General features: G+C 43.5%; 1 protein-coding gene across 2 annotated transcripts in view; it reads right to left on the reverse strand.

Moving 5' to 3' along the window:
- GPLD1 (glycosylphosphatidylinositol specific phospholipase D1) overlaps window positions 1–13,944 on the reverse strand; it is a 513,772-nt gene that overhangs the window by 229,018 nt on the left and 270,810 nt on the right. For both annotated transcript variants that reach the window (XM_085605993.1, XM_085605992.1), the window contains one exon: window positions 2,720–2,785. In XM_085605993.1, the coding sequence (XP_085462119.1) occupies window positions 2,720–2,785 (66 nt within the window). The remainder of the gene's footprint in view (window positions 1–2,719; window positions 2,786–13,944) is intronic.

Below are 13,944 nucleotides of genomic sequence, written 5' to 3' on the forward strand. Positions count from 1 at the left end.
AAGGTTTTTTTCTTTTTTTAACGCAGCTGTAAACCAGGGCGCAGGCGGGTGGTGAAAGTTGTGTCTATGCAAGCGCTGCGGTATGCAGGCATCGGCAGCATGTACCAACCAGGCTTTAACAGCATCAGCTGCATCAATACTAGTGACTTCCGTGAAAGGTCTAGAATTCTCTAGACAGGAGTTAAGTTTCTTAACGTCCAATTTGTTCCAGTTTCTGGTTAGTCTAGATTCTGTAAAATTAGAGAGGGTGTTCAGTGGACAGCCAATGGAGACAGAGAAAGTCACCATGTAGTGGTCAGACCATACAATAGGTAAAGGAACCTCACATGTGATGGTGTCTAAATTAGAAAGAATGGGGTCCAGCAGGTTCCCTGCTTTATGAGTAGGACCAGAATTAAGTAACATAATATTTAGAGCAGCCAAGTCTTGTAGGAGATTACTGCTGGTAGAGCAGAAGGGATCATTCAAGTGCAGGTTCAGATCACCAATGATTGAAAAGTTTGTTGAATACTGAATAAAAGGTGCTACGTACTCAGGAAAGGTGGTGGCCCAGGAACACGCTGGGCCTGGGGGGCGATAAATGAGCATCCCAGAGAGAGTAAAGTTGGGAGATAGCGAGAGTTTGAAGAGACCGGCTTCACTGTTAGGAAGTTCAAAGTCTTTCCATTTGCAGGAATACAGTCTATTATAGATTATGGCTATTCCTCCACCATCCGTCATCAATCTGTTTTTACCAACATAAGTGTAATTGTCAGGGAGAGCAGCAGCAATATCCGGGCCAGAGTAGTCTTTTAGCCATGTCTCAGTGAGGAATAAAGCTGCTGGTTCCACCGAGACAAGTAGATCAAAGATCTCTCTCTTATGTTTGACTAATGATCTACAGTTTAAGCTGATCAGCGTCCGAGTCTCAGACAGGTCAATAAATGTAGGTTTTGGGCGTGATGGCGGAAAGTCAGATGAGGCTATATTGGTTAGGGAGGGGAGAGAAGTAAGGGGGAAAAGGCCAACCGAACAGGTTAAGGGAACATAATGAGGATTCATAGTAGTACAGTGAGAACACTGTGATGGCCTGAGGCTAAGAAGAGCCTCCCTAGAGTAAGTGTGAGGTAGACCCGAAAGTGTAATACCAGGGGTCATAGCCCCTAGTCCCGGCCCGTCGCGTAAACGGCGCGCCCGCTGCGCTCGTCCGCTGCGCTTCCTAAAGTTGCACATTTTTATATGTGACGGAGGACGGTAAGGGGGAGCGTTGCCTCAAAAGGGGCGTGGCCAGCGGCCTCGCTGGTGATGGCGGCGGGGTCAGCGCTAGATCCGCTGCACAGTGACCCCACGCGAGTCAAGATCCAATCAGGTAGGTTTGTTTTAAAAACACACACAAGTTTTAAAAGATATCAAGCACAGACTACTCCCGGCTTTCCGCCTCAGGAGAACGGTGACTTAATGGGTCATCTTGTACTGCAAGCAGGGTCGATTCCATGCTACGGCATGATATAAAACCAACATCATCAAGGAGCAGGTTGGACTCCAGATATTTATTCAGTTGATTGGCGACCACTTTTTCTAAGATCTTTGCAACTGCCAGAAACAGAGTAATAGGGCGTTAACTGGAGGAGTATTCAGGGTTTAACACCACCTTTTTCTGAAGAGGCTTAAGAATCCTAACTTTAAGTCTTTCAGAAGAATTCTTTGGTTCAAAGAGGATAAAATGATCTTTAAAATCGAAAGGGTGAAGGTGGATAACTCAAGAAGAATTTTTTAGAGGAAGAATGTCTAAAGGTGAGCCGAAATTGCACAAATTAGTCTTAGAGACGAGCTTCTCTGCAGGCACACTTTGAACTAATTCAGCCTGCAGAGAGGCCTCTAACTGCTCAATTCACTGGCCTGGCTAATAAGCGGTGAATCAACCTCCTCCTTTGATGCTGTAATATCAGCATCAACTTGGAACTTTAGAAGCTATAGAGGATAACAGATTTCAAAAGTGCTGCAACATGATCCTCTTAGCCCCTGGGAAGGAGTTACCTATAATGTAATTGATGACCGTAAAAAAAGTTTCTCTGTGAGTTCACTTTCTATTATGGCTGCTTTGTAAATGTGTGACACTGACTTGTAGGCGATGGATCATGGATCATACTGGATCATACAATCTAAGGTATTTTCTTTCGGCCTGCTTTAGCTCAAATTTGGCCTCCTGCAGCTCTCTGTTAAACCAAAGGAACATCTAATGGAAGATATTTCCGTTACAGCACCTCATCAATCCGTTTTTTGTTATTTTTCTGCTAGACAAGCAAATGGTTCTTCAGTATGCAGCATGACCAGGCCAGCAAGCTTTCAAATTTTACCAAATCTAAAATAGTATTGGACTGACTTTTCCAATTGATCAAATCGAACACCAACCCCTCCCCTTCGCTCCCCTTCCCCAATTATCAGATAGGTTGAAGACACCATGGGGGCTGCTACAAACTGTTGTGGGGAGAAACAAGCCTTCATGTGACAAGCTTGACTGCCATATTGTCTTTAGAATTGTTTAATACACACAGTTTTTATTCACAACGCCTTGTCTCTGTTGATTTATCGGTTTAGAACATTTATTTACGGTAAAATAGATTTGTGTGTGAGTCAACAATAAAAGTGAAACAAATGAAGGGTGAATGCTCATCTCGTAATAATCTACTAAACCTTATAAACCCGAATAGAGGTTGAAAAAGCTTAGCAATTAACTTACATATAGCTGTTCCTCTCTTCTCCGGTACACTGCATGAACAGTGGGTTTTCTGGGATGTAACAGCCACTAGAGAATCACAAAATACATTTGAAGCATATATGAAAAAACATGCATATTTAAGAAATCAGTTAATTAGTGAACATGAACTTTGTCTTTTTTTTCAGGAATTCGTTCCACCCTAAAAAGGAACTAAACAATTGGGACTTGTCACAAATAGCACAAACAGTGCCGTTAAGATGACCCTCAGTGCAGATGATATAAGAACATGATCATGGCCTAGTGTTGCCTTCCAGCTGCTCTAATAGAAAGGACCTCACACCAGGAGCAGGGGGAAAGGCAAACAAGGGAGATGGCAACACAGAGGGTAGGGGTGCTTGGGATGAGAAGCGCATAAGAGAGAGAGAATGAGCAGCACACAACAGGGAGAGCAACAAAGGGGATGGGTAGCTGGTAGTTGGCAGGGAGTCTAACACTTGAGGGAAAGAGTTGGATAATACTTGCACTCTCATGGAGTGCTTAACTAAGAAAGAAAAAAGTAGTTCCCTAAAAATTAGCAGTGTAAGGATACAAGTCCCCCAATCAAAACAATTGTAATGGGGTAAACTCCAGGGGAAGGACCAACACAAGAAGAAGAAGACAGGCTATCAAATAAAAGCAAGCAAATGAGTTACAATAAAGGTAACCAATGATAAGCAATGGGCGGATTGTAAGCCTACAGTAAGTACATACAGGTCGTTTACGACCTGGCAGCCTTTGCTGCTTGGTAAGCAACATCTAATAAAAGCTACTATACAGAGCTTTGTAGCAAGTGGTGGAAATACTTGCTTTTTTTCTCAACTGATGTGATCGACCTCCACCTCCTATGAAGAAAAACAGTTTTGAATGCAAAAGGTACCAAATGCTCGAGTGGTTTTCCAGGTATTTTCCCCACAAAATTCACAGAAGTGGAGGAAGAAAATAACAAGTTGAAAGCGGATAGGTTTCAAATCAATGTATGTTTTTCAGTGTCTCATGGTGCCACCTAATCAGCTACCCTTGCAAGCTGCCTTCCTTTATCTATATTCTCACAACCCAAAGATATCAGAAGCAAGTGATCTCTCTGAACTCTGAAGATAAGTAGGACACAAAAGGCACCCAGGTCTCCCCAAACTTGCTTCTCTTTGATCCAAACATCATTGTGATTTTGAAACATTCCTACATGATCCCAAATGATCCTAATCTATATAGACATTCTCTGTGGGTTGTCAGACTTTCCCTTTTCCACAATGCCCTTAGACCCCATTTTGCAGCACTCAAGGCCAGCGACATTTGGGAATTGCTGTCTTGAACATCCCTTCTAGTGCGCTGACAATGCTGTCCCAATATGTTTTGATGTTTGGACAGTGCCACAAGAAATGCAGTAGTTTTCTGGCACTACCATAACCATGACAACATGCATCAGACCTAGTGGGGTCCCACTAATTTAGCTTGATTGTGGTGTAATATCGGTATTTCTGTGGCCAATCAACAATACAGAGCTTTTAGATGTGATGTATGTCTTATAAAGAATGTCTCCCCATTCTTTTGTTGTAAGTGTACACCCTAACTCAATCACTCACTTCTTCTGTCTTGGTGTCTTCTTAACATTCTTTGTGTTTATCGGGAATGTATACATTTCCGATAAGAGGTTTCTGTCACTCTCATTTGTAATTATCCAGTTTTCAAATTGAGTCAGGTGTCGGCTTGCTTGGGGCTTAATTGAGCTGTGTAGGCCCCAGTGCCTACTCTGGCATTAGTGGTAGCTTTACATCACAGGCTGACTATAGTCTCTTTTAAGGACTTCAAGTGGCTTGATATCTGATTCAATGAAGAGGTCTTCTCTTGTTAGGCAGTTTATTGTCTTCCAGGTGTCAAATGTGCTGTCCTGTGTGGCTGAGGAGAATTAGGATTGCCTGCTATATCGATGACCAGAAAGGGGAATGTTATCGGGCCCAACTGCACTGCCACCCTGTAAAAAACATTAGGGCCATCTTGGTTATGGGTGAAACTGGACTCTGGATTTACCCCTGCTGCCTCTCCTGCATCGGCTTCAACTGTCCGTGCACAGATTTCTGCTTGATTGTTCTCTGTTCTCCAGTGCTCGCCAGGGACTTGCCCAATGTGGTGCTTCAGTCGTGGTCTCTGTGTTTCTCCCTGAGCTTAAGACCCTGATTCCTCTTTAGGCTCTGCTCTGGCTGCTGTTCAGGCACCTGGTGCTGCAGACTCTCAGGTAGGACCTCTTCTTTTTCTTCTTCCGCTGATGCCTCAGAAACTTCTAATTGAATTCAACTCTGAAAATCAGTGGTGGTTGTTCCCACTTCTTCTTCTGATTGTCTCACTCACTTGGTATGCACAGCATCTATCCAGTTTGGTAAGCCTAAACATTTCACAGCAGTTTTGGTAACAAGGATTACTTGAAGCTGACCTCTCCAGCGGCTTCCAGACATGAGTTGCACACATGCTTTTTCATAAGAACCCATTCACCTGCTTTCAGGTTGTGGCAAGGTTTGGGTCTCGCTGCTTCGAGTACCAAGTCAACCTGATGAGAGATAGAACGCACCACATCAGCCAGTCCTATGCAATAGTTGAGAACTATGGCATCTGTAATATTCACAAGCACAGCTGTAGTAATGTAAGGAATTTTAATGGACTTCTTTATCAAGATTTTGTAGGGGGAGAATCCTGCTCAGTTACAGAGTGTACTCTGAATGTAACAGCTGGAGTGCATCTGACCATTTGCAAAATGTGGAGGCACATGCTATTGCCAACGTAGCTGTATACTTCCCTTTGACTCTCCAAATTACTCTGGATACTTCCAGTATGTAACTGCCGTGAAACACATGGTTGATGCCCAAAGCTGTGCATAACAACTGCATCACTTCACTTTTAAAATGACTGCCTTGGTCTGACTCAAGATAAACAGGTATGCCTAAACTAGGGATCAACTCTCTCAAATTTCTTTTGCCACAGTCAGACTATTGCACCTCCTTGTTCCATATGCCTCAACCCAGCATGAGAATAAGTACACTATAACTAGGAAACACCGCAGATGGCTACAGCAGTGCATTTCCAGAAAAATTGATTTGAAGGTGGTTAATTGGGCTATCTGTCATCCCTTTGTGACTCATAGGCACAATAGTCTTTCGCTCTATTTTGTGACACATAATACATATTTGGCATAAGTTGTCAACATGACATGAACGCGTGGGGTGTGTCATTACTGTCTACACCTTTCCATCTCTGGCAACATGGGTTGGGTCACGTAAATGTCAAACCATCGCCAGCAACATCGTGTAGGAAGCTGGCTCTCTATATAGTGTACTAAAATTAAGCACACTATGCAGAGTGTCCAGTGAATCCCCAAATGGTATGCAGAGGTAAATGCGAATAATTTGAATGCTCTTTTTGTGGTAGTGTGGGTGAGCAGTTAGGCTTATCAGAGGGTAGTGCTAAGCATTGGCTGTCCTCACAAAGGCAATAAATGGGACACACACTATAGAATAAATCATAGACCAATTTATTAAAATAAATTAGATTTTTATGTAATTCTTAAGACCAAGAACACAGTATTAATGTAAGTACTTATGGAGTTATGATTTTTGGAATTCTGAAAATGGATTACTTTGGTGCGCAATTTCGCACCATTGGAAACAAGGGAGAAAAAGCTGAAAAATGCATATAAAATCAGACAATGCTTTCAGAGTTCACCTTCTCGTTTTAGGTCAATGTCAGGGCCAGATCCAAATTTCCAGCAGAAGACGTTCGGGAGCATCCTGTATCACCCGAGAGCAGAGTGCTGAGGGTTTTGGAAGCTTGTGTGCAAAGACAAAGGGGGCCACTTGAAAGTACACTGCTCAGGAGGACTTACAGGTAAGTCTGAGGGGGCTCCTTGGAAGGAGGAGGTTGCAAGGGCTTGGGGATCATGGGATACTGGGAGCACATCTGGTTGGTCAGTGCTCGGGATGGTGGGACTGAGTGCAGAGCGAACAGGTCAGCTAGGCGTCATGCATCTTGAGGTCCTCGTCGGTCAAGAGCAGGCAACTTGGAGAGGCACTCATGGGACAGCTGGGCCACTCTAGAACTAGGTTTTGTATGTCGCGATGTCCCTCAAAGGGTGCTTACTTCTGGTGTTTTGGGAGTACGGTGTGGACTCTTCTTCTGGGTGTTTGCTCTAGGGCGTCAGCTACACCGGGTATTGGCATGCCATGGCTCCAGTAGGTCCTGATGTCTCCAAACTTGGTATGAAGACAGATCTGACCATCCGGAGCTGTTATACCTTTTCTTCCTTGGTGGTGTGTTGAGGTCATTGGGGAGCAGCAAGTCGACAAACTGGACTTCACGGGATTGGTGCCTGCGGTGTGCCTCCAAGGTAGCTTCTCCGTGACTTCTGGAGGTGCTCCGGGGTTCTTGGAGTCCTTCCAGGTTCAGAACGACACATCAGGCAGTGATTGTCGAGTCCTTGAGGCAACAGGCAGGGTTTGGTGCATTTTCTTCTGCAGCAGGGCTTCAGTTCTCGTGCAGCAGGTCATATTTGTCCTGGTCTTCTCTTGTCCATCACACCTGATGTTCAAGTCTCAGGGTGCCACCTAAATACTGAATTTAGGGGTGTTACAAGGAGAGACAGGTAGTAGCCAATGGGCTACCTACCTTTATGGTGTCTACACTCTCTAGCGACCACTTCTGTGTGAAGGTGAACTACCCTAGCCCTGATAGGTTGTTTCCCCACCATCCCATGATTGTGGAATTTGAGAAGAGTGGTTCACATCACCTGCCCCACCCTAGGGATGGTGTAGGCTAAGTGGGGACCCTCATCTTATTCTAACTAATTTTCCCGGCTTCCCTCCCGCCAAAAGTGGAGCAGGATCTGGAGGTTCCTGAATTAGATTTCAAAGATGTCCAGGGAGGACATCCTGTCCTGGAGGAGGTGTGACGCACCTCCAGCCAGAGCAGGCTTAGTCTCTGCCCTCTGAGAGCACTGGCTCTCACCCCATGAGATCAGGAACATGTCTGGTCGTGGCAGACTGGCAAAACAAGTCAGAGACCACACCAGTGCTTGGTAGGTTTTCTGGGGACCCTCTAGAAGGGTCTCCTGTGTGACTTTATTAATAAATCCAAGACTTTCATCAACCAGGGTTTATTAAGACAAAATGTTTTGTACCAAACATCTTAGAAATCAGGGAAGCTATCTTGGAGCTAGGAAACTCATTTTGGCAAGTATCCAGCCTGTGTACTCCTTATGGCTTCCCTGTGCACTTACAATATCTCAGAATCGACTGAACATTGTAGGGGCATATCTTCTCATGCCGACATGCCCTAACCAAGGATACAGTGCACCCTGCCTTAAGGCTAAAGGCCAGCAGTAGGGATGACTTACCTATATCTTATGCAGTGTGTGGTGGCATGAATCTTTGAATTGCTCTACACCAAGACACACAGTCTGCAATGGCAGAGTGCATAGCCTTGGTGAGGTGTCCCTGGTGGCACAACGAGTGCTGCAGCCCCCAGAGAACCCTCTTTAGTACCCATCCCCTAGCGACCACAGGTACCATTTTCTATGGACTTATAGGGGTAGCTGAAGTTGTGCCAATCATGGTATAGTGTTTAGGAAAGAGACCTGGCACTGAGAGCCTGGTTAGCAGGTACCCAGTGCACTTACAGTTCAAAATCACAACAGGTAAAAAGTGGGGGCTAACCATGCAAAAAGAGGCACTTTCCTACACATGGAATCACGAAGAACTGTCTTTCCATCACTAGATACCCAGATCTCGCCAGCATTCTTCATACAACTTGCGCTTTCCCATTTTTCTCTCTCAATTTCAGACACCTTGTTTTGAAGCTCTTGGAGCTCACTAAAGGTATGCACAGATATTAATAACATATTCAGGACACCTTCATTTTCATCATTGCATGGTTCATCCAAGTGAAATGTGTTACACTCAAGGGCACAATACCTGGGAATCTCATCTGCATAACCATTATCAGTGATGACACAATCATTGCCATTCTTGTGCGCAGCACATTTCACGACTGCTATCTCGCTGGGTAACTGGAGCGAACTTAACAAATTCAAGACATGCGTACTATTTTGTGTAGGGGAACCAGAGGAGGTCAAAAAATCTCTTGGCGACTATAGCTGCCTGAAGTCATGAATCATGCTAACTCCATATTGGTTGTCAGTATAAATGTTAACCCTCAGCCCATCTGACATGAAGCATACCCTTGTTACGGCAATTAATTCAGCTACTTGGGCAGAGGGTATATATTGCACATGTAAAATGCTTCCACAACACCAGTCATGGTGAAAACGGCATATGGTGCTCCCAAAATTCTGTGTCTGTCTCCCAAACAAGAGCCAGCTACAAATAGCGTGTGATCAGATTATTTGAGTGGTACATCCAGAATGTTGGGTCTCTGCATAGTGTATAACTCTATTACATCACCACAATTATGGAAGAACCTATCCTCTTCAGAATCACTATCAGGAAGCTGCAAAATAATAGTAGGGTTGAAAACATTACTGCACCTTAATGGCACATTTTCAACTTCCAAAGCCACCTGTTCATGCTTCGTAAGGGGAACACTAGTCATGAATTGAGCTTAAGTGCCAGTCAAGAGGATTTCAATTGAATGCCAGACCATCACAATGAGTAGGTAACCCATCATGATGACCTCACTTTGCTGCATTCGCAGACTGAAATCAGCGATTGATTTTAGGTAACCAGGAAGCACAGCGGGCACTGGATTGAGCATAGCTGAGAAGTATGCCATTGGTGATTTCACTTCCATCAGGGTCTCTGCCAACATGCAATGCACACCCATCACACACAACAGTACAAGGTAAACTCTATTGTAGTTTGGCATTCCTAGAGTGGACGCACTGCAAAGTAAGTTTCTGAGCTCTGTATTCCTAATCACATGATACGGGGTCACTGATGTCATTGTGCGTGAGCTTCTGTAGGGGTTTTGTCGCTAGAGAAAAGTAGGGAATCCTCTGGTGAAAGTAGCCCACCATTCCCAAAAACATTCTCACTTCCCTCTGGGTGTGGGACACTCTCCTTAATCATTTCTTAATTTGGTGCCCTAGATAATAGAGTTCCTTCTGACAGTACTTTAATTTATCAGGGAAAACCGTGTCCCCATTGTCAGTGAGATGGTTGAGCAGGGCAATTTTGTCCTGCCTGTAGGCTTCTTTGTCCATAGATGCCTTGAACAGATCATTGAGGTACTGAACACATTTTGAATTACAAGGCAATTGGAAGGTCTTTAGATTTTCTGTCTGGTTTTGGAATGAGGGGTTTTCTATATATCCCTGAGGAGCCAGATCCCACACAAGGGTGTTATCTTGGAATCTGAACATGTAAAGGTATAGGCTTTCCTCGTGTAGAGGAATGGAAAAGAATGCATGGCACAAATCAATTACTGTAAACCACTCAGTATCAGGGGGAATTTGTAAAATGATAACAGCAGGATTCGGTACCACAAGACAGCATGGAATGACAATTTGGTTTATTTTCTAAGATCCTGCTCTATCCTCCATCTTTACTTGGCTTCTGGAGAGCCAATATTGGAGGGTTACATTTACTCCCAATGACTTCCTTTAGAATGCTCTTTTCTAACATGCCTTGGAGGATAGGTATTATACCAGCTATTGCTTATGGTAAGAGGTTGTGTTGAGGCATTTTTGGAAGGACTGAGTTTTCCCTCAATGTGATTTTGAAGGGTTTTGGCATTCTTGGTTTGCACACTTTCTTTTCCTGTAAAACCCCATGCTTCTTCCTTCATTGTCTCTTTAAGATCCAAGAGAACATCTTCCTTTGTGAGGGAACAACCTATATACTGACTCTTGGGGCTTATTTTAAATTCTGCTTTAGCTTTTATGAGTGCCTATTTCCATACCTTCTAGCGTGCAGTAGATCACACAATTTAGTGTACACTGCTTTTTATGTAATGTGTTACAAATTGGATCTCTTTTCCCAACAGTGGTAGGTCTGGGACCTCAACCGTTCTAACAGTTGCAAGGGTAGCTTCAGTAGCAATCAAGAATGATGTTGGGTGACCATTCACCTCACCTTCTACATATGGGCCACTCTGTTCTACCTCTAGTATTGTGCCAAGTACGCAATTGTCTTCCTCACTCAGGCATCATCATTTTGACTGATTTTATCCAATGGGACTCTTAAACATCATGGAGACCAGAGAAGCATGATTTTTTATCATTATTGAATTCTGGGATGGGGCTGGAATTTTAACCCTCCTCTTTGCATCTGTGGTTGTACCATGGGGGCTTGGGGCATATTGGCCTCATGAATCTCTGGGTCTGCATGTTGTGTAAAGGGGCCTTTGGTATTGGGACTTCTAACTGCTTCACCCCACTTTGTGGCATGGGAATCTGTATCTGAGCAAAAATTGTATTCTGTGATAATTAATTCTGCATTGTCTCTTACAATGGCTGACCTTATTGCAGACGTGGCAAGGGGTACCCTTCAACAAAGCACTAATATTCATAGCTCCAACATTTCCTCTATATCTCCCCTGTTGGACTACATTGCCTCCCTGCGTGTACTGAATAGTGACTCCTTGCATGTCTGCATTCACACCAAGTATAGGTTTGAGACCTGAATACACTATAACTGAACTTCTTGGAGCATCATTCTGTGCCAACTTTGCTTGTGCTATCATGTACCTCTGTTGCACTTTGAGTATCACTGCAGTATTTTGCATACTGAAGGATTTTATTGAGAGACTTTGTTTGTCAACAAATCACAATCTGCCGTATAGAAGCACTCATTTTTGGGAGCAAACCAAGAACAAAAGTCAAGGCAAATCTGTTCAACTTCTTAGATTTTCAATGCCATTATGTTCCCTGTAAACCTGAATGAATGTTTAAAAACACATATACCGACTCTTAAAGTTCCTGCTTCGTCCTCAACATTTGTGGACAGTTTACTTCCTTCTGTGGTACCTTTGTTTTCAAATGTGTAAATACAGCATGATATTTAACCTTGACCAAGGAAGAAGGGGCATTGTAATTCACTGCTCTCTTGGGTTCTTGGGTAGTCTAGTTTACAGCTCTCTTACACTCCACAAATCCTTGGAAACCACCACTTCAAAGAAGATGTCTAGATCCTTCCACAAGACCTTCGAGATAGTAACAATTCTATTCACCTGGGAGTACCATTTGTGTGGGTTCTCTCTCAACTTTGGCAGACTGTTTGTGAAATAGAAATGGTCTACTGAAGTCCACAGCATATGCACGTATGCTCCTCTCTGAACCTCTCTTGACGGGGTATTTATTTATTTATTTATTTATTTTTAATATTTGTAAAGCGCTGCATTTACCCGTAGGCGTCTTGGCGCTAAAAACCAATAATGACAAGGAAATGCGAGAGGGTACAACCAGATAAATGAACAGATGTGAGAGAAAAAGAAGAGAGGTTACTGAACGAACAACCAGGTTTTCAAGAGTTTGCGGAATTGAAGCAGTGTAACACTGTGTCTGATGTTAAGGGGTAAGGTGTTCCAGAGTCTGGGGGCCGCCACCAAAAAGCGTCGGTCACCCCAGCTAACTGTTTTGGTGCGAGGGACGACCAGTTGACTGAGAGTACTCTCTTGCTTCTTCACCATTGGTACTTCCACCATTCTCACCTTCAGTCTCCACCTTCTTCTTTCTCACTTTTGACATTTCCTTTTTTGACCATTGTATTTTTCTTAATCTCCCCACTCTCTGATGTTATCCACCAATTCCTTGACATTCGTTTTCAAGCTTCGCAATTTCATTCTTTCATAACTTCAAAATTTGCGACATATCAAACCCAAACTCCCAGCTAAAGCCTCCATTCTTGCATGTGCCTCACACACAATTCTAGCAACCTCCTTGCTCATATATACCAATTCACCTTTGCTACAGTGTGACAGGAAATCTAGGCCAAGATTTTCCTTCAAAATCTTCTCAACCTCAGTTTTCATTTGCACAGCGTTAATCTTTTGGGAGGCACTTTCTTTAGGCTGAGGTGATGATTCAGGTGTTGCAGCCACATAGGCCCTATCTGTGCCAAATATGTCCGTATATTCTCTTTCGGGTGCTTAGTGCAGGGTGAACACCTACACTTGACGGTGTTGTAGGGCGCCAACAATTACTTTGTCCTGGGGATGCTCATGATTACTTGCATTTGGGCAAAGCTTGTGCTTGAATAAATATGGGGAGTGCCAGGGGCTGCTGGCTTTGGGGGAGCACTTTGGACTGCTGGTGTTTGGGGAGCCCTGGTTTCTGCATATATTGCAGGAGCGCTTGCATCTAAAGGGAGACTGTTGCTGCTCCTCCCTTTGGGTATCTTTGTTGGAGTTGCCCTGTGTACTGAACTACATTGTAAGGGGGAGGTCTTGACCTCAACATATTATCCAAAAATTCATCATCTTTGTCACTTTTAGTCCCCGTTTCATTTTCCCATTCTACTGCTTTTTCTTGATAGGAGATTTTTCCTGTTCTGAAGTTTCACTGACAATTGCACAGAAGGCAACTACTACATCCATCATATATTTACTCCAGATCCCTTTCCTCTCATTACATTGTACTTTCAACCAATTGCAATTTTATTTTGTGTGAGAATCTTATATGTCTTATGTTCTTTCTCATTGACTACCTGGTCCAAAATACTTAAAGCCTCAAATTGTGCAGGCCTCGTTGGGGTTTAATTTCATGCATTCTTTTCCTCAGATTCTCAAGTCTCTTTATATGAAAGGAGCTGAAAGAAAGGAATTGCAAATCCCCATCTTTCTCAGAGTACTTATACCATTGTTTAAGCCACAGGTATATATATAACCCTATCTGTGCTGCAATCTCTCTAGTAGGCAAGCCTTTGAGTGGCAACTCTGACTTGCAAATAGTCTTCGGGTTGCAAATCTCCCTTTCAAATAACCTTCGTGGCCTTCATAGAAATATTCTCCATGTTTTTTTGCTTGTAGGTAAACACTGGAGTCAACCAATCCCAATACAAACTTCTATAACAGTAGATCAATTACAAAATGGCCTCAGCATCTTTTCAGACAATCCCAGCACAAATAGTTCAAAAGTCAACCAATCACAGTGCGGCTCTCAACACTAATCGACCTATCCTAGCGCAACACCCGATGACGCAACAGCGCAGCATATAGCTTAGTTTCAAAAGCAAAAACTTTAAGTAACACCTATTTTCTGCTTTACCTAAATG

Source organism: Triturus cristatus, chromosome 5_1 (assembly GCF_964204655.1).
Source record: "Triturus cristatus chromosome 5_1, aTriCri1.1, whole genome shotgun sequence".
NCBI lineage: Eukaryota > Metazoa > Chordata > Amphibia > Caudata > Salamandridae > Triturus > Triturus cristatus.